Source organism: Lampetra fluviatilis, chromosome 60 (assembly GCF_964198595.1).
Source record: "Lampetra fluviatilis chromosome 60, kcLamFluv1.1, whole genome shotgun sequence".
Taxonomy (NCBI): Eukaryota; Metazoa; Chordata; class Hyperoartia; order Petromyzontiformes; family Petromyzontidae; genus Lampetra; species Lampetra fluviatilis.
The window spans coordinates 1,730,702-1,757,773 of NC_136334.1; the positions used below are offsets into that span (position 1 = coordinate 1,730,702).

A 27,072-nucleotide genomic window follows, 5' to 3' on the forward strand; every position below is an offset into this window, starting at 1 on the left:
TGAGAGAGAGAGACACGCAGACTCGAAATATACAGCAGGCAGGCGTCAGGGTCAGGATCAGGATCGAACCCACGACCTCCTGTATACCAGGGCGAGGTAATTAACATCACCCCACCGCTGGAAGGAGTTCCACAGAGCGAGGAGAACAGCGAGGGTGGCAGACAGAAGAGGGACCGGGCCGTCTCGTTGCGCGACGGTTCCAGGCGGTTTGTTGCGCCGCTGAGCGCGGCAGAGAGACAGAGACACGTCGACAACGCGGAGCGGTCTTCGTGCAGCGGTGCGTCGATACGTGGCCGGCGATGCGTCCATATGTGGCCGGCGGTGACGATATCGACTGATGAAAAAAGGCCAAGGGAGCCCCCCCGCGCCCGCCCACCCACCCGCCGGCCGGCGCGCTTCAGAAATGGCAACATGGATCGCTTAAACAAAATAAACAAACCCAGAACCCCTCTCTGCGTCGTCGCGAATGCCGGTTGTCAACGGATTTTTGGCCGAATTTTATGAATTTCGTTCTCTCGCTTGCTTTTCAATGGCTACCAGACGGCTCCCAGAAAACGCATCAGTCATCCGCGCGCTCGAGGCGCTCGGAATTTGGCACGGGAACGTCAAAGGCCCCGTTCGCGCGTGCCCACCAAATATTTTATTTTCTTCTCCCGAGAGGCTGCCTGGCGCGCGCTCGGCAGAGCACCTGGCTGGGGCACGTGGGGCGGGCGGCGGGAATCGACGACGCCACGGGGGTCTCGACGAGCAGCACCCTCCTGCCGGAGCGGCCCCTTGCGCAGAAACTCGGCGGGGCGGACGACCGAATCGCTCGCAGTGCGCGTCAGACGGCTCCGCAAAAACCCGTCGCAGCGAGCGCTTTGCGGTCACACCGCGGGGGGGGGAGGGGGTGATGGGGGTGAGGAACGCACTCGGCCGTGACGCGTCCCCACCCAGGGATCTTTGCGGCGACGGATTTCCCATCGCGTGCACGCGGTCGGTCGTTACTCGTCCCTAAACGACGCCGATCAGCTTGCTCGGTGAGCAACCGCTCGCTCAGATGTGGACAAAAGTCGAACAAAACTATCTTTTATATTTCCACCAGGTAAGGCCCACCGATCTGTGCATCTTTTCTCCAGAAGGGCCATGGCCACAAAATTATAGCGTGACGTGTTAAACTCAACAGCAGCGGCGTATCGTCGCCACGTGGAAATTGATGACAGACAAATATTCGAATGGACACGTTGGTAAATGTGGAGGGAAAAAACTGGAGGACCCGGAGAAAAATCCACACGACCATGGGGAGAGAGAGAGACACGCAAACTCCAAATATACAGCAGCAGGTATCGGTCAGGGTTGGAATCGAACCCACGACCTCCTCCATACCAGGCGAGGTAGTTAACATCTCCTAGCCACTGTGATGATGATGGGAGAGAGAGAGACACGCAAACTCCAAATATACAGCAGCAGGCATCGTCAGGGTTGGAATCGAACCCACGACCTCCTGCATACCAGGCGAAGAAATTTCTACTTAAAACTTTTGTGACTGCAGGAATTCATATTCTATGGTTCTTTTGGTAAAGTCACGTAGATAGAAATATAATAACAATAAAATAATACAAATAAAGTGAATAAAAATAATACAAATATCACGACGTTTCCATCGCAACACAAGCGGTCGTCATCAGGAACTGGGAGGTTAGCCTCTGAGGGCAAGCTGCTTATAAAGGTTAGAGATGGGCGGGGCAGCTAATGTTAATGTGGGGGAGGGCTCTGACACGGCAGTAGGTCTACACCAATCAAAGCATTGCACCTCGCTCCACATACCTACACTGCTGACGGTGGAGGTGGACAAGAAAACACAAATCAAGTCATGACCCAAAAAGTGGTTGATGACATCTTTCCAATGATTGCCGACTTTAAAACCGTCGTCTCGGTTGAAATTGCGTCTGTGTCTGTATATATGGATGGCTTCGTGAACGAATCTTTGTTGATAGCAAGTCGGCTTGCCAAGTACAATCGTCTTAGAGAAATCAATTTCACGTGAGCCAGCCGCATTTAAGTAATGATCAGCCACGGTCGAAGTACTGGTCCTGCCGTGTTTCAGATCCGCCTTTCAAAGGCGGCAGCGCTGTGACACGGCCACTCCCCAACACGCGACGCGCCCAACTCTCGATGACTCGCTCCAGTTTGCTTGAATAATAAACGGCTGCTCAATAATGTCGGTCTGGAAAGCATAGCGCTGTCAACCCATCACGGTTTACCACGTGTTCTTCTTGTACGGGGAAATTGAGTTTTCAGGTCCATACGGCGTGCGGCCGTTTCAATACGGGATTTGTAGGATGAACGTTGAGATTTAGAAGGGGCACGGGGTGACCGACGAGGTTGAATTGGTCTGTAATAATGTAGAGGCACTGATAAGGGGTTGACAGGTATGCTATACACTACACTATACACTACTATACACTACACTACATTACTATACACTACACTATACACTACTATACACTACACTATACACCACTATACACTTCACTACATTACTATACACTACACTATACACTACACTATACACTACACTATACACTACACTACATTACTAAACACTACACACTACACTATACCATACCTGGCAAACCATCACGGTTTACCCCGTATTCTTGTACGGGGAAATTGAGTTTTCAGGTCGAGATTTATCAGGGGCACGGGGTGACCAATAAGGTCTGAATTGGTCTGTAGTAATGTAGGGGCACTGATAAGGGGTTGACAGCTGTGGGATCGCCGCTGGGGTGATGGACTCAAACCTAATTTGAATTGACACGCGGGGCGACAACGATCGGAGGTCTGCTTTGTATACTCTCTTATCCTCCAAAGACAAAGATCCCCCATACAGCCTACAGCAGGCTGTTGGGGCAAGTGCTGTTAGTGAGCACCTATTAAGGACAGCGCGGCGCACGAGGGGGTGGGTGGACCAGCACCACACCCGGCCACCTTTGTCTCCCCAATGCAGCAGTTTACGGATGAGTCGACCAAGGAGAGGCCCGGGACAAGCTCAAATATTCGCTGTCACTGTTATTGGTCGTGAGCGGGAATCGAACGCTACGAACCTCTACACTACTGCGCCCCATACAACAAACACAAAGATCCTCCGTGTAGCCTTAACAGACTGTAGGGGCAAGTGCTGTTAGCGAGCACCTATGAAGGCCGGCACGGCACACGAGGGGGTGGGTGGCCAGCACCACGCCTGACCGCCTTTGTCTCCCCAGTGGCGATGTTTACACACCGCACCAGATACTCATTTGAGGCTGAGTTCACCTAGGGGAGACCCAGGATCAGTTCGGATAATCGTCGCTGGTGTTGGCCGCGAGCGGGAATCGAATTATCGTCACCGAGTTCGTAGCGCAGCATGCTGACCACTACACCCACCTCTCCCCACAAAGACAAAAGATCCCCCGTATAGCCTTAACAGACTGTAGGAGCAAGTGCCGTTAGCGAGCACACGCACACACGCACGTAAAGCGACGCACACTCTCACACTCATTCGCTCACCACCCCCCACCCCAACCATCACCCGCCCGCCATCACGCCCAGCGAGCGATTCGCGTCAACCCCCGACGGAGCCGGCCCCATTGGAGTGAGCCACGGCCGAGGAGCCGGGGGGGGACGGCCGCTTACGCACGACCCGTGACGCGCGACCCGTGACGCGCGCTGCGCCACTCGCGGGAGCCGCGCGTGACGCGGGGGGGGCCCTCTCCACGTCCCCCGCGGCGTGGCCCAGACGCCGCCTGTTCCCGCCGCCTCCGGCTAAGGTTGCAACGTGCGCCCCAATTATAGCCGCGACCTCCGCCTGACTCCCGCTCACCTCAGAGAGCGGCGGTGGTGGGCCGACCTCACGCGCCCCCCCCGGCGTGCGCGTGTGTGCGGCTGTGCGTCGTGTATTATGGGGAGCGGTAGGTCAGCGGTTAGCGCTACGCCGCGCTACGAACCCGGCGACCCGGGTTCGATTCCCGCTCACGGCCAACATCAGTGACGATTGTCTGAGCCGGTCCTGGGCCTCCCCTAGGTCGACTCAGCCTCAAATGAGTACCTGGTGCAGTGTGTAAACATTGTCACCGGGGAGACAAAGGCGGCCGGGCGTGGTGTTGGCCACCCACCCCCTCGTGTGCCGTGCCGGCCTTCATAGGTGCTCGCTAACAGCACTTGCCCCGACAGTCTGTTAAGGCTACACGGGGGATCTTTGTCGACGGAGTGGAGCTCCATCGGTGGAGAATATCCGCACCGGCTTTGGGCCCCTGCTAGGGAGACAAAGGTGGCCGAGCACGGTGCGAGCTCCACCGCCCCCTCGTAGGCGCTCACCCGCAGTCTGTACGGCTACGCGGACCCAAGCCATGGACCCACCGTGGCCTGCGCTCCTTCATCCGAGCAGGAGGAGGAGGAGGAACAGCGACACGAACTCTCTCTCTCTCTAGAGACGACGCTGATGAAGCCCTCTCGTCGTGGCCAGCAGCAGCTGCAGCAGCAGCAGCAACTGCAGCAGCAGCAGTAGTAGCAGCAGCAGCAGTAGCAGCAGCAGCAGTAGCAGCAGCAGCAGTAGTAGCAGCAGCAGCAGCAGTAGTAGCAGCAGCATCAGTAGCAGCAGCAGCAGTAGTAGCAGCAGCAGCAACTGCAGCAGCAGCAGCAGTAGTAGCAGCAGCAGTAGCAGCAGCAGTAGTAGCAGCAGCAGACCCCGACGCTGGCATCAAGCTACTGAAGCTTACTGCCAGAAGCCAGAGAGTCACGGGAACACAGGGGAATCAACTCTTTGGTTATTTCGGTAAAGTCACGTAGAGTAGAAAATAAAATGAAGAGTCAACAGAGTCAGGCTGTATTTATTTGTACTGCGAGGAATCCGATGAGCTTCAAAACTCGTTTTCACAGATGTCCAGTTGGGGCCTGGGGTTTGTATTTTCGCAATGTAACCCACAAAAAAACTCTTCATTCTGGATATAGAGGGATTTATTTTTTTGCGCGTGCGTGTGCTTTAGCTGGAAAGCATCTGCCGCACGGAGACGGAGCGATCGAATCGGTTTGGCGTTGCAGGCGCCAGGTCGACCGCGACAGGATCACGAGAGGCGGCGACGCCTCGGGGGAGGCCGTCGCCATCCAGCAGCGGAGAGACCGTCGCGGCCGCTCACGGGGCTGACGAACGAACGGGATGTCCCCCCGTCCTGCGCGTTCCCGCACCGTGTCCCCGTCTACTGGTGACGTTCCGCCCCCCCCCCGCCCCGCCCGCAGAGTTACATCGCGCCTGCCACATTCCCCGTATTTGGGCATTCGACGTCTCCGCCAGCGGCCACGGCGCTTCTCTCCGCTGCTGGATGGCGGCCTACCCCGAGCCGCCACGCGGATTCAACGGCTCCCGTCTCCCTCCGCGTAGAGGCCACCATTCGCTCTCGCCACGCGGCGCAGTTCCCGCTTATTCCGAGCGCCGTTGTTGTTGCCGCTGCTGGTGTCGTGGTCGTCGCCGCGTCGCATGTTAACACGTGGTGAGGAAAGGTGGCGACTCCGTCGCGAGCGCTGGAGTCGCCTGGTCACCGGCCGGGCGGTGACGCACACTCGGCCCGGTTGCAGGTGCGGTGTTTTTTTCCCGTTTCACAACAACAGCGCCGATGCCGACGCCGCCGCCGCCGCCGGTGTCAGGATACGGAGAAAATACAACAACCTCCCCCCCCACGCCGCCCCCCCTCGCCGCCCCCCCCCCCAAATGCCTCCCCCCACACATGGCAACAGCAACTCCCTCGCTGCGGTCACCAAGGGGGAATTAACATCGCGGCAAATATGACGCACATTCATCAAGTGGCTGGAAAAATAAATAAACGACATTTGATCTTCGCGCAGGTTTTCGGGTCACGTTGCCGCCGCCGCCGCCGCGTCGTTCGACAACGTTGCCTCCGACGTTTCGCTCCACACGCCTCGACCTTTTGCGGGAACTCGACTTGAATGTTGCGTTCCGTCAGACCGCGGGGCTTTCCCCAACGAATGCCATCACGGAATATTACGCGGCGGCAGCAGCAGCAGTTAATTATTACAGAATAATAAATCTCCACAAAGACTCGGCACTCCTGCGCCGAGTTAGGAGGAGTGCTCCTGCCAATAACACCCAGAAAGCCAATGAGAATTCTGCCGAATAAAAACATCACCACGCCGCTACGTGCACGAAACTCTCCGGCACGTGCCGCGACAGGCACTGCTGCAAGATCCGACGCCGCGTCCGTCCGGTGCCCGTCGAGTAGCATTGGCTTCCAAACGGACGCGCGAATAAGGTCGCCCTCATTACGCACACAAAGCGCTTGCTGCAAATCAACCGCGGTAGTTCGCTGATCTAGTCAAGGAGCATAAACCACCATCACACGACAAAGATCCCCAATATAGCCTGAACAAACTGTAGGGGCAAGTGCTGTTAAGCGAGCACCTGTGAAGGCCGGAACAGCACGAGAGTGGGTGGGTGGCCAGCACCACGCCCAACCGCCTTTGTCTCCCTAGTGGCGAGCACAAACCACCATCACGCGAACTCCCCCCAGACCACAACGCAAGCAGGACGGCTGCTTGCGTTGTGGCCGAAACGTCGTGAGAATTTGTATTATGTTTTATATTTCCCTTCTACGTGACTTTACCGAACGAACCAATAATATGAATCCCTGCAGTCACGAAAGATTTAAATCGAAAAATAAAATCCCCCCAGACCTCCGATTAGCACGGTTAGCTACGTACGGCGCAAAAGAAGTTGAACGTAGTACCGACGACTCCTTTTCAGGCAGCTCCTGCCAAGCTTTGTGCACTAGGGGCGTGGCGAGGTCAACACGCACACATTCCATAAGGCCGACCGCAGCTGATGAGATCCAGAGGGTCGCTGCCAGTCTGCAGAGCAGCAGAGGGTCTCAAGCGACGGGTGACAGACCGGGGCAGAGGAGGTAGCAAAAGGCTTCAGGGACCGGGGGTTGAACCGGGTTCACTCACCTCATCTGGCCGGCCATGTGGCTTGGTCACGGTCGGCAGACTCGGACGTCCGGGTCTGCCGATCTTCCGCCACTGCCTCTTCCCTCCTGCCAACCGGGCAGCGGCGCACAAAGGGGGAAACGAATCAATGACGGATCGACGCTGCTGTGCGTGCACGCGTGTGTGTGTGTCGGACGCCCTACTTCCACCGGACACGGGGAAAACAAATGAAATTGTCCGGTAAATGAACGCGCCGATGTATGTGTGGGCCCCGCGCACACCGCTGCATTGACGATCCACACGCGCCGGGCGTGCTGGTTGCATCATCAGGCAATTTCCCAATGATGATGATGATGCCGACGATTGTAACTTACCGTTGAAACGTTGGTACCTGGATCATTGAGCGCGTTTGGATCGCTCCTCCCGCACAGCGGTGGCGGTGCTCAAGCAATCATAATAAATCGGCGCGCGTTCACATCACAACTGTGTTCATGAGGCCGGCGGGCGGTGGAATGGGTACGACAAAACAACAAAGACAAAGATCCCTAATATAGCCTGAACAGACTGTAGGGGCAAGTGCTGTTAGCGAGCACCTATAAAGGCCGGAACGGCACGAGAGTTGATGGGTGGCCAGCACCACGCCCGACCATCTTTGTCTCCCCAGTGGCGATGTTTACACACCACACCAGGTACTCATTTGAGGCTAAATCAACCTAAATGATGCCCAGGACCGGTTCAGATATTTGCCAACGGTGTCGGCCGTGAGCAGGAATCGAACTCGGGTCGCCGGGTTCGTAGCGTAACGTGCTAACCGCTACACTAACGCTCCCCACGACACACACAGACACACACACAGACACACACACAGACACACACACACCACACACACAGTTACACAGACACACACACACAGACACACACACACAGACACACACGCACCACACACACACAATCACACAGACACAAACACAGACACACACACACAGACACACACACACCGACACACACACACAAGCGCGCACGGCATTGCACTCACGCAGCAAACCGTGACCCCGAAATAATCGATACGTGAATCACGATAACATTGGCGGCCAGGGCCTCCGACGTGTTGCAATCAATGAAGGGTTTCCGCGTCCCCTGGGCGAACCTCGGCCTGAAGTGAGCAACGCCGGTGTGGTGAATCCGTGACTATCATCGGCACTGGACAGCCACCCTTGCGACACGCGCGCGTGCGGCCTCACGTGCCGATTCACTCGCGGGGGAGAGGGCCTCCCCCCCCCCCCCCACAGCGGCAAGCGTGCGGGTCGGGGCAAGTTACATTTGAGCATCCTCCGCCCGCGTTGGTCGGCGCGGGTTGGCGAAGGCGGGGAGCATGGACGTCGGAGCGCGGTGCAGTACAGCATCTCGCCACAGTGGGCGAGATGCTAACCACCTCGCGTGGTACACAGGAGGCCGTGGGTTCGATCCCGACCCTGACGCCAGCTGTATATTTGTAGTTTGCGTGTCTCTCTCTCTCCCCGTGGTCGCGTGGATTTTTCTCCGGACCCTCCGGTTTTTCCCTCCACGTTTAGAATCAACGTCGCCGCGCGTTCAGAGCATTCGGCTGCTAGAAATGTCCACGTGATGATGATGATCAGCCGCCACCCGTTGAGCTAGAATTTGTGGCCAGGTCCGCTTCTGAAATAAAGCTGCAAAGTTCGGTGGGCCTTGCCTGGCAAAATAACAAAACAGTCTCGATTTGAAGCTTTCATGACTGCAGGAATCCATACTCTTTGGTTCTTTCGGTAAAGTCACGTGGGTAGAAATAAAATAAAATCAAACAAATCACGACGTTTCAAACAGGCCTGATGAGGCCTGATTACGACCGCTTGTGTTGCGATCGAAACGCCGTGATTTGTTTTATTTGATTTCTAACCACGTGACTTTACCAAAGTAAAAAAAATTGTTTCGTTTTAGTTTCTATGCACTGTATCACGTGCCGGTCACTCGCCCATTCAATCGCTACCCAGGGCGAAGGTTAAATGGGGGGCCTGCGTCTTGCATGGCTTGTTGTGTGTATGCACATACATGTGTCTGCACATACACGTGTCTCCACATACACGTGTCTGCACATACGTGTGTCTGTACATACGTGTGTCTGCAATACGTGTGTATGCACATACGTGTGTATGCACATACATGTGCCGGGCATGACACTGGGGATGGGGGAGGTGGGGGGGGAGGGAAGCAGTTGGCGCACTGCGCCACGAACCCGGCGACCCGAGTTCGATTCCCAACATCGGTGACGAAAACTGAACCGGTCCCGGGCCTCTCCCGGTGTTCGACTCGGCCTCATGAACACCCCGGTGCGGTCTCATAAACATCGGCGCTGGGGAGACAAAGGTGGCCGAGCGTGGCGCTGGGCCGCCCACGCTCCTCGTGTGCCACGTCGGCCTGGACAGGTGCTTGCTAACGGCGCTTGTCCCGACAGTCGGGAGGAGAAGGTCTATCAGGTGCATGTTGATCTTCGTGTGTGTTTCTTTTTACCGGGTTTGTAGTCGGAGTCTTCACTACAGCTCGAGTAGCTGCCCCTCTTCATCCTGGTCTGCGCATCGCAGACAAACGCACGCACACACGCACACACACGCACACACGCACACACACACACACGCACACACACACACACACAAGAGGTTGTTAGGGAAAACCAAAGTGCGCAGAAGTGTCCCACAAGTCGCCGCTCGGCGTCACCGGTGACATTGATCATCACGACCGCACCAGGGCCGGTGCACACAAGTACGCTGCGTGTGTGTGGACAGGGCTGAGTGGGGTGAAGGTCGCGTAGCGGTTAACGCGCTGCGCTATGAACCCGGCGACCCCATTTCGACTCCCGCTCACGGCCGACACGGGTGGCGATTATCCGAACCAGTCCTGGGCCTCCGCTAGGTCGACTCAGCCTCAGATGAGTAGTTGGTGCGGTGTGTAAACATCGCCACTGGGGAGACAAAGGCGGCCGGGCGTGGTGCTGGTCACCCACCACCTGGTGTGCCGTGCCGGCCTTCATAGGTGCTGCTCGCTAACAGCACTTTCCCCAGCAGTCTGTTAACACGTTAGAGGGGTTCTTTGCCTCTGTGTATACTGCTGGGCAAAAGCCTCTCCAAGCCGTATCGGTAAAGGGGGTTGTGTGACCATACTTCACTAAGCTGGTCAGTCAGCGCACGCTGGTGTCTGTATGTTGAACTTCGCGGGGCCCGAGAACCGGCAGATATCACTCATAACTGGTCTGGTGTCCAGTTTGTTGTCCTTACCCCCACACCTCCCATCAGCACGGTTGGGTAGAGACGGTGCGAAGGAAGTTGAACGTACATACTACACTACACTATACACTACACTACTATACACTACGCTATATACTACACTATACACTACTATACACTAAAAACTACACTATACACTACTATACACTACACTACACACACTACACTATACACTACACTACTATACACTACGCTATACACTACACTATACACTACAATACACTAAAAACTACACGAAACACTACTACACTACTATACACTACACTATACACTACTATACACTACACTATACACTACCATACACGACACTACTATACATTACACTATACACACTACGCTATAGACTACACTATACACTACACGCACTCCGCTATACACTACTATACACTACACTACAAACGATATACAATACGCTATACACTACACCATACTAAATTGAAAACCCATTTCTTTAGAACTGCTCTTTGTCGTTCGTTTGCTGTCCATCCACATAGGTGCGTGCGTGTGCGCGCGACCGGGGAATCGAATCTCAGTTCATCAGATCCATCGCAGCTTCCCTCACGTTGGCATCAATTGACGTGAGCGGCGTCAGCACAATCGCGCGGGAGTCATGGAAATGTCCTCCGTGGGGATGATGCCCGTGTCTCACGAGAAGCCTTCGGCGTGGCAAGAAGACCGACGGTTGTGGAGGTGCCGCAGGGTGGTTATGGGTGAAGAGTGGTGATGGGTATAGAGTGGTTATGGGTGTAGGGTGGTTATGGGTGTAGAGTGGTTATGGGTGTAGAGTGGTTATGGGTGTAGAGTGGTAATGGGTGTAGAGTGGTGATGGATGTAGAGTGGTGATGGGTGTAGAGTGGTTATGGGTGTAGAGTGGTTATGGGTGTAGAGTGGTGATGGGTGTAGAGTGGTTATGGGTGTAGGGCACAGCGGCCCCTCGGTTAACGGCCACATCGGGTTCACGACTTTTGCGGTGAACGTTTCGCCTCCCAAGAGCACCCCCACGGTTTCGAGTGACGTTGACGTTTTTATGTAACGGTCACGTGTTTACGTCACATGCGCACGTGGGGTGCACCGATTTCAGCCAATCCGAGCGCTCGTGAGTGGGGGGCTGAGCCGCGCCCCTCGGCCAATCGGTGACGCACATCGCCGAGTGGTTTAGACCTCAACTGGTTTTGTATAATATTCTACGTTTTCTGTCTTTGGGCAGTGGAGAAACACATGCTGACCAGGTGACATTTGTTTTAACTTATTATTTACAACTTATAAGTGAATGGTAGTTGTCGGATAAAAAAAAACCAAAACGTTAACCGGCGGACTTGCTGTCCCCAGGAAAGCCTCACGACCCAGTCTCTAAATCTCGAGTCAGGAGGATGCTGCCACACTTTGGCAGTAAGGGGGGGCACGTCTCAGCACCACAGGGGATCGTTTGGCCAACACCAAGGTCACACGGCTACGGCGGGAAGCTGGAGGCGTGTGACCCCCCCCCACCACGTGCACAGAGAGAACTCCCACACGCAGAGGGCGGCACCCAAGTCTCCACTAATTCCTGCGGAGGGAGCTGGTAGGAACGTTGGGTTGCTCGGTCAATGGCCAAGGTCAACAGCGGCGTGGTGTATTCCGCAAATATGGGCGACTGTGAGGGCGGGCACAAGTCGGCGTGAGTAGTTTAAACGTTGAGTTTTATGGCACCAAGGGGTGACCAGTCCCTCCCCACCCTCCCCACCCAGCCCCTCCCCACCCTCCCCACCCAGCCCCACCCTCCCCACCCAGCCCCTCCCTCCCCACCCAGCCCCTCCCTGCACGACGGACACAATAATCCCCTGTGGGCTGGTGTAACCAGGAGGTTCCTACCCGTACTAGTGCACGTTCAGAAACACGCGCGGGGGTTAGATACGAAGTGATGAGATATGAAGGCCTCGTGTACGGTATGCTGACATGAATGGTTATCGCGGTCGGTAACGTTCGACGGTACGGCAAGGAGCGCATTAAACCCCCCGCCTCCCCCAATACCTTGCGCAAATAAATGTGCGAATAAAATAAAAACAACCTGTCAATCAATACTCAGTGGATCTCGTAAAACGGCGAACATCCCATCACAAGCGGCTCAGAAGAAGAACGGGCAGCTTCACAACTCAAGGACGCAATATGCAACGCCATAACTGGAGGTGACCCAGCCGATCATCACCTCTCACCGAGGGGTTGATAAACGAATAACCACTTAGCGGAGAAGTCTACAGCGGTTGTTCCATGGGTGGACTCACCCCCACCACCACGCGGCGTCCACCACTCACATAGGGCTGTGAACGAGGAGTAAACAGCGGAGTCTGCGTGTCGCTCTCTCTCTCATCATCCTGACCCTGACACCTGCTGAGTATTTGGATTTTGCAGCATCTCTCATCATCATGACGGTGGCTAGGAGATGTTAACTACTTAGCCCGGTATACAGCAAGTCGATGGTTTGATCCCACCCCTGACGCCTGCTGTATATTTGGATTTTGCAGTATCTCTCATCATCATCACGGATGTTAACTATCTCCCCTCGTATACAGGAGGACGTGGGTTCAATCCCGACTCTTGAAGCCTGTCAGGGTCTCTCTCTCCCGTGGTCGTGTGGATTTTTCTCCGGATCATCCGGTTTTCCCCTCCATATTTACAAACGTGCGATTCGAATATTTGCCTTCTGTGTGTGTCCACGTGATAAGGCACTTCGTTGAGCTGTCATTTTTGACAGCCAGGTCGCTTTAATTAAAAAAAGAACTACATCGCTCAGTGGGCCTTAACTGGTAAAGTAAAAATAAAATACTGTTTGGTTGATAATTGTTTTTTTACCCTTTTATCTGGCAACAAAACTAACATCTTTTTTTACAAGGAGTCATGTTTGCATTGACCACAATACTTGCAGTCGGAATGCAAAAAAAACACAACTCTGATAATGTATGCACTGTCCTTGAAATTGATTGGTCAACACCCGAGACAGCTTACCTTAGAGTCTAGTCTCACATGGTGTTGGACCAGATGACGCCAAAAGGCGCACAACTCAAAGACAGGTTCTTTCGGTAAAGTCACGTAGAGTATAAAATAATAATAAATCACGACGTTTCGGGCGCAACACAAGCGTCCATCATCAGGTGGGAGAGCACGATAGACGCTTGTGTTGTGCCCGAAACGTCGTGATTTATTTCATTTCCTACCCACGTGACTTTACCGAAAGAACCAAAGATCCCTGCAGTCACGAAAGCTTCAAATCGAGATTAGAAATAAAAAATAGTTTCAGTTCCATACGGTTTCAGCTGATCTCCGAGATACAAACGAGCTACTTAAACCCTTTCGAGGGGCCTTAAAGGCCAAGCCAATCACTTTAAATTCGATCCTGTATTTTGCTGGAAGCTAATGCTGCCCATGCAGTCTGGAATTGCCTCCCTTTGCCTCTCTGCACTGCCGTTGTAATCCCCTCATTCAAGTCCACAGGCTCTTCACTTTCCAATCCTCCTCTGCCGATGACCGAATGTCAAGTCACCACCGCCACCACCTTGCTGACGGGATTAGCAAGGACACAATGAGATGCTCCTCCCTCCATCAGCTCCGCCCACTGACCAGGTAGCCCCTCCCAATGACCAGGTAGCCCCGCCCACTGACCAGGTAGACCCGCCCACTAACCAGGTAGACCCGCCCACTAACCAGGTAGACCCGCCCACTGACCAGGTAGACCCGCCCACTGACCAGGTAGCTCCGCCCACTGACCAGGGAGCCCCTCCTACTAACCAAGTAGACCCGCCCACTGACCAGGTAGCCCCGCCCACTGACCAGGTAGCCCCGCCCACTGACCAGGTAGCCCCGCCCACTGACCAGGTAGCCCCGCCCATTGACCAGGTAGCCCCGCCCACTGACCAGGTAGCCGCGCCCTCTACGCCGCATTGGCTGGACATCTTTGCTAAGAAGAGCTGCAGAGCTCATCAGATTCCTCCTCCTGCAGTCTAAATAAAGATTCTGATGGGGCCCGAAAATTACGAAAAATAATTGGAATGTCCCAACCAAGCCGAGGCGTTTGGCATCCCACCGGGATTCTTGCACCCAGCGTTGAAACGCGGTGGTTCTTTCTGGAAGGCTTTGCCGTTTTTCCTGGATTTTTCTTTTGCGTGTAGTCACTTTAAGATGTTTCTTGTTCACGTTTTTGTTTTGTTGCGGTTGCTCCCGCGTCAAGAGCCGCATGGCTCACAGGGTTATTACCTCACACATTAAACTGAAAAAACTGAAAAGAACTGAAAGACGAGAGAGAAAACGGATCGACAAATAAAATCCCTCCGACAAGTGCCGCCGAGAGCGCCAGCCCCTTCGACTGGACAGCTACCCCCCCCCCCCCCCTTGAGGTGCCATCGACGCCAGACGCCCCACAAACCAAAACTGCCGGCCACGGCGTCGTTGAATCTTGAGTGGCCACTTCTTACGCAACGCGAAACATCCACAACGCTCACGGCCGCTCCACGCAATGGCAGATCGAGTCTTCACGGAGCGTTGTTTTTGTTTGACTTTGCCGGTCACTGGAAGTGGCCCCCCGCCTCATGCGATCTCAGAATCTGACAAAGATCCCCCGTGTAGCCTCAACATACCGTTTGGTGCAAGTGATGTTAGCGAGCACCTCTGGAGGACGGAATGGCACACAATGTGTGACCAGCACCACGCCCGACCGCCTTTGTCTTTCTAGTGGTGATGTTTACACCACGCACCATGTACTCATTTGAGGCTCAGTGTACCTAGGGGAGGCCCAGAACCGGTTCGGATAACCGTCACTGGTGCCGGCCGTGAGCGGGAATCGAACTCAGATCGCCGGGTTCGTAGCGCGGGGTGCTGCACACACGCGCACAGATTGCCACATAACTCGTGGGGGTGACATGGTGTGCAGCAGAGGGCTTGTACAGCACAAATCCATTGTGGTACGGTACTTCTATGCTCCCGGGCCTACGCTCCGTGCATTCGGCAAGCTGGCGCGGTGAGAGGGCTCTCATCCAGCAGTGGATTGAGCAATCGCCGTACACGTGAAAGTTTTTATTGTGACGACACGCTTTGTATTAACTTACTCTGTCTCTCCTGTTGTCGTATCCTCAAATCTTGTAACTACATTTTAACCCACTTCCCAATGTGGCATCGACTGCAAACTTGATATACTTATGTCATACTGATGACAATACTATATTCTATCATTAAAAATAAAAATTTAATATTTGTAAACATCATTTTTTTATATGTTATGTTTCGGCTTGGGTCTAATTGTCCACGGTCAACTGACGTTGGCTGTAATTGCCCACGGTCCCTTACGTTGTGGCAAACTTTGGGGCCACTTCCTGGAGTCGTGGAGTTCTGCCATTACTAGTACTGTACATTTCATTAAAGCGCGTTTAAAAAAAAAGTTGTTTTTAACTATTAATTATTGTTTTTGTGCTGACGGGCACAGCATGGGATGAAAAGGGCAGTTCCCCCCACCCACCCACGGTTCTAACATCTGATATTTGTTTAACAAGCATGACCCCCTCCCTGCTGATGACACCCAGAGGGTCAAAATCCAGCGCAGGCTGTCGCTTGCTTGAGCCAAATGAACGCTGCGACGAAACATTCGTCCAGGAGGCCCCCATTTGGCCGGCGTACAAGAAGACCGCGTGCCTGTGCGGGGTGGAATACAGTGGACTTGCGTTTCCTCATCCGTTCCATCATTTCTGTCGCCGGCCACGGTGACTCCTCGAGCGAGCAGCTAACTCGGGTCGTGGTGACACGGCGTTGGTACGGTACGATACTGTACGGTACTGTATGTACTACGTCATGCGGTGCTACGTCATGCGATGCTACGTCATGAGGTGTACTACGTCGTGCAATAATATACCGTGTGGCAATCTATGTACTACGTCACACGTACTAGATTGTACGGTAATACATCGTAGAGTACTAAGTCCTGGGGTACAGCGTACGGTACTACAGCGTACGATACTACGTCGTCGTGAAATACGACATCCACAATCACTGTGCCGCGCATCGTTAAAAATATTTGTAGCGCCGCGGTTATCGTTGCTCATTTTTACTTTGACAGATTTACTTCATTGGCGAATTAAGTTGTCTGCGCAATAACATTATTTACTCGTTACACTCGTTACGCATTAAAGAAATGTCCTCAAGTCGAAATGTCCTGAGGAGCAAACGGCGGCGTTGGGACCTTTGTGACCTCTGCGTGAAAGGCGGAGTTCAACTTGAAATGTCTTTTAGAAAGACAAAAAAGAACTGTAAATTATTGTTATTTTCGTAGCGTTTGTCATTTGCCCGACTACATTTAGTAATGTCTGCAAATGGGCAGCATTGTCAGGGTTATAGACGCACGGCATTGTCATGATTAGAAGACTTATGGCAGGTTTCAAGTGACGTAAACTCCACTTAATGATCTTTGCATTCTTTTTCCCCCCAAAAAACTACAAAAGAATGTGAAACGTCACCGCAAATGTACGGGAAACTGATCATCACGATAATCGTCCGTCATGTGGTGACATTTGGTATCACATCGCATACATATACATATATATTTCGGCACCCTAAACTAAGAATAACTTTGACCATTCTTTCGTAAACAAATGCCCCAATTCTACCGCCGAATGTGATGCTGCATCGGCGCCGCGGATCATCTCAGAAGTCCCCCAGAGCGGCGCAGCCCTTTGCGTTGGAGAGCAGCCCACTGAAGCGGACGTCACAGAACTTCCTTTGAGATCCCCCACCACAACCACCCACACATAGAGTACCGCACGACATAGATCCGTACGACGTAGTACCGTACGATACCGTGACGTGCGGTACTATACCATACGGTACTACAGCCGAAGAGCGGACCCCTCCACGATGGGCGGTCCGTCGTGATGAACACGTCCAAGGCTCGCGCATTGCGGGGCACAGTGCGCTCTGGCCCCAGCGGACGGGGGCTACTACGCAACGCAGCCTTCCTCAAAACCTCCTCCGCCGTTGGTTAATTGCACCCACGGGCGGCGGGGGGTGGGGGGCAACACGCACATGGGCAGGTAAAAAAACAGGTAAACATCGGCGGGATAAGATAATGGGGTAACGATCGCGAGATTCAATAACGCTTGGCTCGGGGAAAGGAAACAAAAAAGCACGGCGGCCTTGACACAAACACACGTGCCGGCTCTCCCACCAAACGCCCCTCGGTTTGGACTTACAGACGGCCGGGAAAAGTAGCAGCAGCAGCAGCAATAATAACAATGCGGTTCGGAAGGTGCGTGATATTTGATGAACATTAATGAAGGTGATTCTTGCTATAGTGGAGGGGTTTGGAGAACCAGGCAGAGGAGGAGGACCGTTTAGTGTATCTTAAACAGGGAGGTGTGGAACTCCTGGGGAAAAACTAAACTTAGCAGGTAAGGGGCCGTCCATAAATGACGTCATGCGATTTTGAACGATTTTTGACCCCCCCCCTTCGTCACACGGCATCACAAAAAGTCAGACCCCCCCCTCAAATATGACGTCACAAAGCTCTGCCCCCCACCCCCCCAAAAAAAATATAAAACATGCTTCAAATCGCTTTAAACTATTGTCATTGTAGTGCGTATTTAATGTGGCGCTGCACTCTGATGTTGTAGGAGAAAACATTTATTAAATAGTCGATTTCATTAACTAGAACGTGTTGTCTATATTTATTTAAAGCTGTACATTTTGATGTGATGTCACATTTCTCAAACCCCCCCCCCTCGTCACAAATGTCTGACCCCCCCCCAGGTGCGTGACGTCATTTATGGACGGCCCCTAAGGCCCCACTGATCAGCTATTGTAGCTGTTCGTCAGAAGCGACGTTACCATCACAAACGACAGCTCAACGAAGTGGCCCATCATCATCACCACGTGGATATTTATAGCACGCAGTGCGATAAGCACGACGCAGATTCAAACGCGATCCACTGCTGGAAGAAACGCTCCCCAAGCTTCGATTTAAAGCTTTCGTGACTGCAGGGATTCATATTCTTGGTTCTTTCGGTAAAGTCACGTAGAAGGGAAATAATAAAGTAAAACAATAAAACGAATTTATTGTTTTATTTTTATTATTTCCCTTCTACGTGACTTACCGAAAGAACCAAGAATATGCTTCCAAAGCTGTCACCATCCATTACAGTTCTGCGACATAAAATAATAAAATATTTTTGTTATTTTAACCTGGTAAATAAAGGCCCCACTGATCAGCTATTGTAGCTTTTCGCCAGAAGCGACGTGACCATCGCAAACGACAGCTCAACGAAGTGGCTCATCATCATCATCACCACGTGGATATTTATAGCAGCAGCCAAATACTCGAAACACGTGACGCTGATTCTAAATGTCTAAACGCTGGCAAGTGCAACGCAGACTCATCGATATAAATCGATTCCCACGCTCGCGGGATGAGTTTCTCGATTCGCTGCCCCGCTTGAACCACAACACGTCAATGATCTCGTCCAGCAGCATAAACCACCACCACGCAAACTCCGGTCGTTATCCTCGCAGCAGCAGCAGCGGCGGCGGCGTTTGGTTAACCATCAGACAAAGACGGCGGTCACCGCATCGCGCGGCCCTTTCAGATGCGCTTTTGCGGCCGTCTGGAACGCTCTTCCTTCTGATATTAGGAAGCCGCTGGAGCCGTGCACTTTCAAATAATCATCGAGACTGCAAACACATTTCTTTACAACTGCTTTTTGTGTTTAGTTTCCTTACCCCGCCACCTGCGATAAGCACGGTTGGTTACATAGAGTGCAAAAGAAGTTCAACACGTACTTTTGTACACTGTTGTACACCATTATAAATCCGCTGCTGGATGAAAGCATCCGCAAGCCGTAGCCATCGCTCTCGTGGTCTAGCAACGAAACATTCCACCCAGCACCTGGCACACACACACACACGAGCCGATTTCATCGCTCCAGCTCTGCAGCGGACGTGTTTCCTCCGGGGCCACGCGCTCCCTAGGCTGGCGCCGTGGTAAAGTCTCGACAGGAGAGCCGCCTCCTGACAACGTGTTCCTGCACGAGCCCACCGGGCGCCACGGTGACTAGGAGGTGTCAACTACCTCGCCTGGTGTACAGGAGGTCGTGGGTTCGACCCTGACGCCTGCTGTATATTTAGATCTAGATTGGAAGCTTTGTATGTATATTTGGAGTTCGTGTGTCTCTCTCTCTCATCATGATCACAGTGGCCAGGAGATGTCAACTACCTCGCCTGGTATGCAGGAAGTCGTGGGTCCGATCCCCACCCCGACGATGGCTGCTGCTGTATATTTGGAGTTTGCGTGTCTCTCTCTCTCCCCGTGGTCGCGGGGATTTTTCTCCGAGTCCTCCGGTTTTTCCCTCCTCATTTAGAATCAACGTCACACGTTCAGAGTATGCGGCTGCTATGAATCTCCACACGACGATAAGCCACTTCGTTGGGCTATCATTTGTGGCAGCCTGAAAAAGAGCTACAAAGCTCAGTGGGCCTTCCCTGCGAAAATAAAAACAGTTCTAGTTCAGTTAGTAATGTCCTCCGGTGTCAGTGTTTTGCGTGCCTCATTTGCGCTTGTTCTCAAATGCAAAGTGTTCCTCCTCTGCCTGCATCTGATTGCGATTATAATCACGACGATGGATTGCGTCTTCTCTCGACACAAAGCCCTATATGCCGGGGGGGGGTGAGGGCCTCTCTCGCATCCCCCCCCCCCCCCGTGGCAGCTGTCCCTGTGTGGCTACAAGGTGACACGGGGCGCCTTGGCCCGCAAGACGGGCATCAGTCCGCCAGCAGGAGGTCCGCCCGATGGTGCGTCTTGTCCCCCGCTTCCCCTTCGCGCACTTTTGTCGATTCTCGTTACGCGCGTTTGCTCATAACGGATCGAATCCCCGCCCCGCCCCCCCCGCCCCCCCCGCAGCACGATGGATTGCGATGCGTCACCAGGGCAACGTTTACCAGCCCGCCGTCCATTGCTGTCGCTTTTGTATATTTTAGATTTTATTTAATTCAATTTTTACATACTTTAGCTCCTTAGTATTAGTTAGACTTTGTACCTTTAGTATAGTTAGACTTGTACACCACTTATTTAAGATTTAAGATTCATATATGAATGTATGCACCTTCCTGCCAAAGTAAATTCCTTGTCTGTGCAAACTTTCATGGCGAATAAAACCCTTTCTGATTCTGATTGTGGTAGAAACGCCGCAGCGTCCTGGCGTTCGGAAAACGAGACGTGGGCACGTCGTGGCAACGTCGATGAGCAACAACGCCGCGCCCGTGACCCTGGAGAGTCGAGTTTGCTTCCCGGCCACTGCCAACGGCCATTCATGAGCGAGAACCTGAATCATCAGCCATGGGCAACCCCCTTCTTCGCCAAAACCGTCCTGACCGGCACGGAGAGGTACGGTTAAACGACCCCCACGTCGTGCGACATGGCGCGGGGAAGGCGTTTAACCAGCAGTGGATTGGCGAAGGGGCTCTAAATAACAGTAATAGCAACAGTTACTTCTTGCCGTAAAAATATCACCCTTGTCAGGATGCGAATTACAATTCGCGGCAAATGGGGCACTCGTTCTGGCGAAGGCCGGTGCGGTGATCTCGAGACAAAAAAAAACTAACCAAGTGGGGAAAAATCTCCGTGCTGTTTTCACGCTGACATGAAAAAAAGAAGATCCTCCGTATAGCCTTAACAGACTGTAGGGGCAAGTGCTGTTAGCGAGCACCTATGAAGGCCGGCACGGCACTCAAGGGGGTGGGTGGCCAACACCACGCTCGGCCGCCTTTGTCTCCCCAGTGGCGATGTTTACACACCGCACCAGGTACTCCTTTGAGGCCAAGTCGACCTAGGGGAGGCCCAGGACCGATTTAGACAATCGTCACCGGTGCTGGCCGTGAGCGGGAATCAAACCCGGGTTGTCGTGTTCGTAGTGCGACGCGCTAAGCGCTACGCCACCACTCCCCGTAACACACACACAGTCACACACATACAGTCACGCACACACACAGTCACACACACAGTCACACACACAGCGGTGGCTAAACCACCCCGGAATGCGCCCGGTCGCGTCGGACATCAGAAGCCAAGCAGGCTTCGAGCCTGGACGAGAGTGCTCTCGATGGGCGAGCGCTGTGCACAACAGGTGCTACAGGCTCCCGCGTCTCGGCTCCCGGCTTTCGCCAACGCGCACTGACCAGCGCGGCGAAGTATGGTCAGGCAACCCGCAAGACCTGCGCGGCGTGGGGGTGGCCCTCATCCAGCAGCGGATTGACCAAGGGCTGTACCCGTCACAGTGCGTTGAAGTTACGTGAATGCCAGTGCAGTCAAGGTCACCCAACCTCCAAGAACAACACTCTTACAGTCTCATCATCACCACCATCTGGCATTAGGTCTGCCCTTTGGTCGCGGAGCTCTGTGCGAGCCTATGGGTCTCTGTGCAAGTCTATGGGTGTCTGTGCGAGTCTATGGGTTTCTGTGCGAGTCTATGGGTCTCTGTGCGTGTCTATGGGTCTCTGTGCGAGTCTATGGGTCTCTGTGCGAGTCTATGGGTCTCTGTGCGAGTCTATGGGTCTCTGTGCGAGTCTATGGGTCTCTGCGTAAGTCTATGGGTTTCTGTGCGAGTCTATGGGTCTCTGTGTGAGTCTATGGGTCTCTGTGTGAGTCTATGGGTCTCTGTGCGTGTCTATGGGTCTCTGTGTGAGTCTATAGGGCTCTGTGTGAGTCTATGGGTCTCTGTGAGTCTATGGTCTCAGTGCAAGTCTATGGGTCTCTGTGCGAGTCTATGAGTCTCTGCACGAGTCTATATGTCTCTGTGTGAGTCTATGCATCTCTGTGCATGTCTGTGTGTCTCTGTGCGAGTCTATGGTCTCTGTGCGAGTCTATGGGTCTCTGTGCATGTCTGTGTGTCTCTGTGCATGTCTGTGTGTCTCTGTGCGAGCCTATGGGCCTCTGTGTAAACTCACGTCCACTGTGAGCGGTCCCCGACGGCTCGCCGTCCTTCGAAACCCAGGGGCCGGAATTCCGAACTCGGGACGACGATTTCCCGTTGATACTCAATTCACGTAATCCGTACGGGTGGGTGGGGGGGGTGAAAACGATCCTTGAGTTGAAGGGCTAATGACTCCATCCTTAGTGGCGTGACATTGCCGTGCAAGTCCTGGATCAGCCTCCACCGACGGGAGGTCACACGGACTGTGAAGCAACAGGGGGCGGCGGGCGGCGTGCAAAGGACAGCCCAAGATTCCTCCTCCTCCTCCTCCGCCACTGCCGCTCCCGTCATCGTGAACGTGGCCTCATTACGGGGACGCAAACAGTGGGATCGGGTTGCGTGAGGGCTTGGGTCCACTTCCTTGGGAAACACACGGGGGTTTATATATATGCTTCATCATAGGATCCGTCAGCGGAAGGCTTACACGCTTGGAAGCGCAGCTAATTTGGTCTCGCCGTTCTACGCTCCCCGTAGACCGAGTGGCCTTCACCAACCGCTTCATAGAAATACCCATTTCAAGTGGGTCGACAGTTGATGGGCTACAACGCCCCTACACCTTACGGGGTATCAGCGGTGGGTGGGTGGGTGGGGTTGGGCACTATTAGGGGATCCTGTTATCCGTCGATTGTTTCACTTGCCCTCCTCTTATCCGCTGCGGAGGAGCGCGGATTAGTTCGGCCACAATGGCTTCCGAGTCTCCGAGTCTCCGATGCTCGCCGATGGAAGGAGCAAAATTTGAAAATCCGAAGAGTCGCTTGGCCCGTTTTTTTTTACCGCTCTCCACAACGCAAGGGGAGGGGGAATGGCGAGCTAACGGAGCACCAAAGGATGCCCTCGGGTTTTTTACGTTTACACAGAAACACAGGAGGCTGTGTGGGTCAAAACTGCCACGTGCGCGGCAAATTGAAAAATATAAACATACATAAACACGATTAGGATTCAACTTTAAAGTTATTTTTAGAAAAAAAAATCACCGCCCCTACCGCCCCTTCCCCCCCCCCCCAGATAAAATCACATCGGCTCCCCGACCCCATCGACGGAAAGAAGCGATAAATCGATAGAAATCTGCAATAGATCGATAGAAAGCAGCGATAGATCGATAGATGTATACCGCACCCCACTCCTACACCCGCGGTTAAATTCCCTCGTCGAGGTCTGAGGGCACCCCCCACCCCCGAGGTTGTCCCCGTCCGGTTTTACCATCACCTAAAAATAATTTGAAAAAACAACCACAAAGCGGCGAGAAACTAACCCCTCGCGAGCGGAGCGAAGGGCCCTGGGAGGTAGAAGCCCCGATCCCACGGGAATGCAGTCAACACGAATTGTCTTTACTTCTCAAACCAGACGGTGATTTCACGGGGGGGGGGGGGGGAGAATACGCAAGAGGTGCAGTGAAATAAAAAAATGTTACTAAACTTTTTGGTTCTTTCGGTAAAGTCACATTTGTATAAAATAAAATAAATCACGACGTTTCGATCGCAACACAAGCGGTCATCCTCAGGCGGATAAAATATAATCCAGCAATGGATCTGCCGTATGGATTCCTGCAGTCACGAAAGCTTTAAATCAAAATTTAAACGGTTATCGTTTTAGCGGGTAAAGCCGCACTGAGCCGCTATATTGCAGCTCTTTATCAGAAGCAGCCCAGTTATCACAAATGATAGCTCGACCAAGTTGGTTGATCATGCGGGAATTTCTAGCAGCAACCAAATACTCCAAATGCAACGTTTCTAAATGTGGAGAGAGAAAAAAAACAAAGAGGACCCACACGACCACGGGGAGAGACACGCAGACTCCAAATATACAGCAGGCATCGTCAGGGTCAGGATCGAACCCACGACCTCCTGCACACCAGGCGAGGTAGTTAACATCTCCTAGCCACCGTGATGATGATGAGAGAGACACGTAGTCTCCAAATATACAGCAGGTGTCAGGGTCGGGATCGAACCCACGACCTCCTGTAGACCAGGCGAGGTAGTTAACATCTCCTAGCCACCGTGATGAGGATGAGAGATAGACACACATACTCTAAATATACAGCATTAGCAGGCATTGTCAGGGTCAGAAACGAACCCACAACCTCCTGTATACCAGGCGAGGTAGTTAACATCTCCCAGCAACCGTGATGATGATGAGAGAGAGAGACACGTAGACTCCAAATATACAGCAGGTGTCAGGGTCGGGATCGAACCCACGACCTGCTGTAGACAAGGCGAGGTAGTTAACATCTCATCAGGGTCAGGATCGAACCCACGACCTCCTGCGTACCAGGCGAGGTTGTTAACATCTCCTAGCCACCTTGGCACACCACCGTGACGGCAGTGAGCGACGCGGAATATTCAAACAGAGCAGCACTGTACTTCACTCACCTCTTTAAATATAGACGGGGGGGAAGGGGGGGGCACACACAACGGTGTCAGATCACCCTGCTCACTGTGCGTCGCTCCTAAGATTACACCGAGATTTATTTTAAAAAGACCAAACGTACACACGCCCGCACCAGACATGCACCACACACCACACACACAAACCACACACACACACCACACACACACACGCTTCACACACGCACCATACACACACGCACACACACACACACACATACCACACACACACATACCACACACACACCAAACACGCACGCACACCACATACGCACGCACACCATACACGCACCACACACACACGCACGCACCACACACACACACGACACACGCACTACACACACCACACATGCACGCACACCACACACGCACCACACACACACATGCACGCACACCACACACACCACACACACACACAAACCACACACACGCACACCACACACACACACCACACACACACACCACACACACACACACCACACACACACACCACACACACCACACACCACACACACACACCACACACACACCACCCCACACACACACCACACGCACCACACCGCCGGGTCCGGTTCGCAAACAACGTTCGGATCCCATTGCAGGCGGCCCGGGTCATTTGCGCAAACTTGCGATGTTTTTTGCTCAAGCAAAGTGGACGTTAAAGAGCGGAGAGGATGCAAGTTTCTCGGTGCACAGTAACGGACGCATCAATTCGCCCATCCCATGGTTAGATGACCCCCCCCAAGACTTTCAGGCATGGCCAAGCACTCACCCAGCAGTGGGTTGACATACAGGAGGTCGTGGGTTTGATCCCGACTCTTGACGCCTGCTGCTGCTGCTCTATATTTGGAGTTTGCGTGTCCTCCCCGTGGTCGTGTGGATTTTACCCCGGGTCCTTCTAATTTTCCCCCTCCACATTCATAACACTGGTCAACACACTTTTTCTGGCATAAGGTATTCCAACGGTCTATCACATCAGGTTTTTGAGATATCAAATATTGCATTTTCAATAAAAACTGCAGAAGAAAAGTATTAAATAAATGTGGATATCTACATAAAATGATATTATAAACACACTATCCTAAAAATACAGCACCATATTTTAACACGAAAGCAGTCACTGATTCGCAACAACTTGCAATCATAAGTGACAGAGTTAATTTCGGGTAAAATCAATGAAAATGGGGTATGCCGATAGCAAAAAAATGAGATGTGATAGAGCAAATCTGAGATCAGATTTGGAATCAGCACCCTGAAATTAGTCTAAAACAGCTGCAAAAGTCCAGTGTAATCAGCGTCACGTGTTTAGAGTATTTGGCTGCTATAGATCTCCACGTGATGATAAGCCACTTCGTTGAGATATCATTTGCAGTGGCGAGGTCGCTTCTTATATAGATATAATAGATGCGTGTATTTTTCTCCGGGTCCTCCGGTTTTTCCCGACACAATCAGAGACACGCATTTGGAGCACTTGGCTGCTATAAACGTCCACGTGATGGGCCACTTCGTCTAATTCGCGATGATAAAGAGCTACGTAACAGCTGAGTGGGGGCCTTACCTGGTCAAATAAAAACATGACACAATTAAGCACTACGCATTCCAATTAATCTTCACCGCCATCTTCAACGGACTGCAATTGTATTATTTATACTTTGAGGCAATGACCCCGTGGAGAACGAGACCCCAAATGGCATCGTGGACCAGCACAGGTGATGGGGTGAAGTGATTTACATCAAATGGTGTTAAAGTTCAATCCGAACCAATTCCCATTAAGAAAGCGGTTTTGGCTGTGAGATTGAACTGTTGGCAAACATGGATATCCGTCAACCCGCATGGTTTACCCCGTATTCTTGTACAGGGAAATTGAGTTTTCAGGCCCATTCGGCGTACAGCCGTTTCAATGTGTCTATTTGTTTGTGTTTCTCCCATGTGATGGGCCTTTGTAGGATGAACGTTGAGATTTATCAGGGGCACGGGGTGACCAATAAGGTCTGAATTGGTCTGTAATAAGGTAAGGACACTGACAAGGGGTTGACAGCTATGTCCCAGATAATATTAATACGTAAAAGAAACATTCAACCAAAAATCTTGAGTGATCTTCAACAGTGAAGAATGGAAGCATTTGAAACGATCGCAGCCGAGATGTTGGAGATATCTCACTTCAGGCGCATCCTCCTCTTTCTTCGTGAGGCTGCTGATGTAGTTGCAGAGATGACGACCACACTTTCACATGTCGGTGGTCAAGCCAGCAGATATCCGCGTCAGGACCAAGCCGAGTGGAGCGGCCGCGATGCCTCTTCCTCCGTATTTGTGGATCGGGGCGTTCCGTCGTTACACGTTGCACCACGGTCTGTTCTGGATGACCACAGCCGCACCACTACTAATGGAGAGTTTTACATTTTTCATTCGTGCATCATGAGGCATCCGCATCGACTGCCATGCTCTTTGGTTGTTTCGTCAAAGTCA

At 52.8% G+C, this 27,072-nt stretch overlaps 1 protein-coding gene across 2 annotated transcripts in view; it reads right to left on the minus strand.

Moving 5' to 3' along the window:
- LOC144950966 (protein Jade-1-like) overlaps positions 1-27,072 on the minus strand; it is a 136,606-nt gene that overhangs the window by 31,986 nt on the left and 77,548 nt on the right. For both annotated transcript variants that reach the window (XM_078881154.1, XM_078881153.1), the window contains exons 3-4: positions 9,481-9,538; positions 6,976-7,061 (exon numbers count right to left, since the gene is read on the minus strand). In XM_078881154.1, the coding sequence (XP_078737280.1) occupies positions 6,976-7,061; positions 9,481-9,532 (138 nt within the window). In that variant the 5' untranslated portion in view covers positions 9,533-9,538. The remainder of the gene's footprint in view (positions 1-6,975; positions 7,062-9,480; positions 9,539-27,072) is intronic.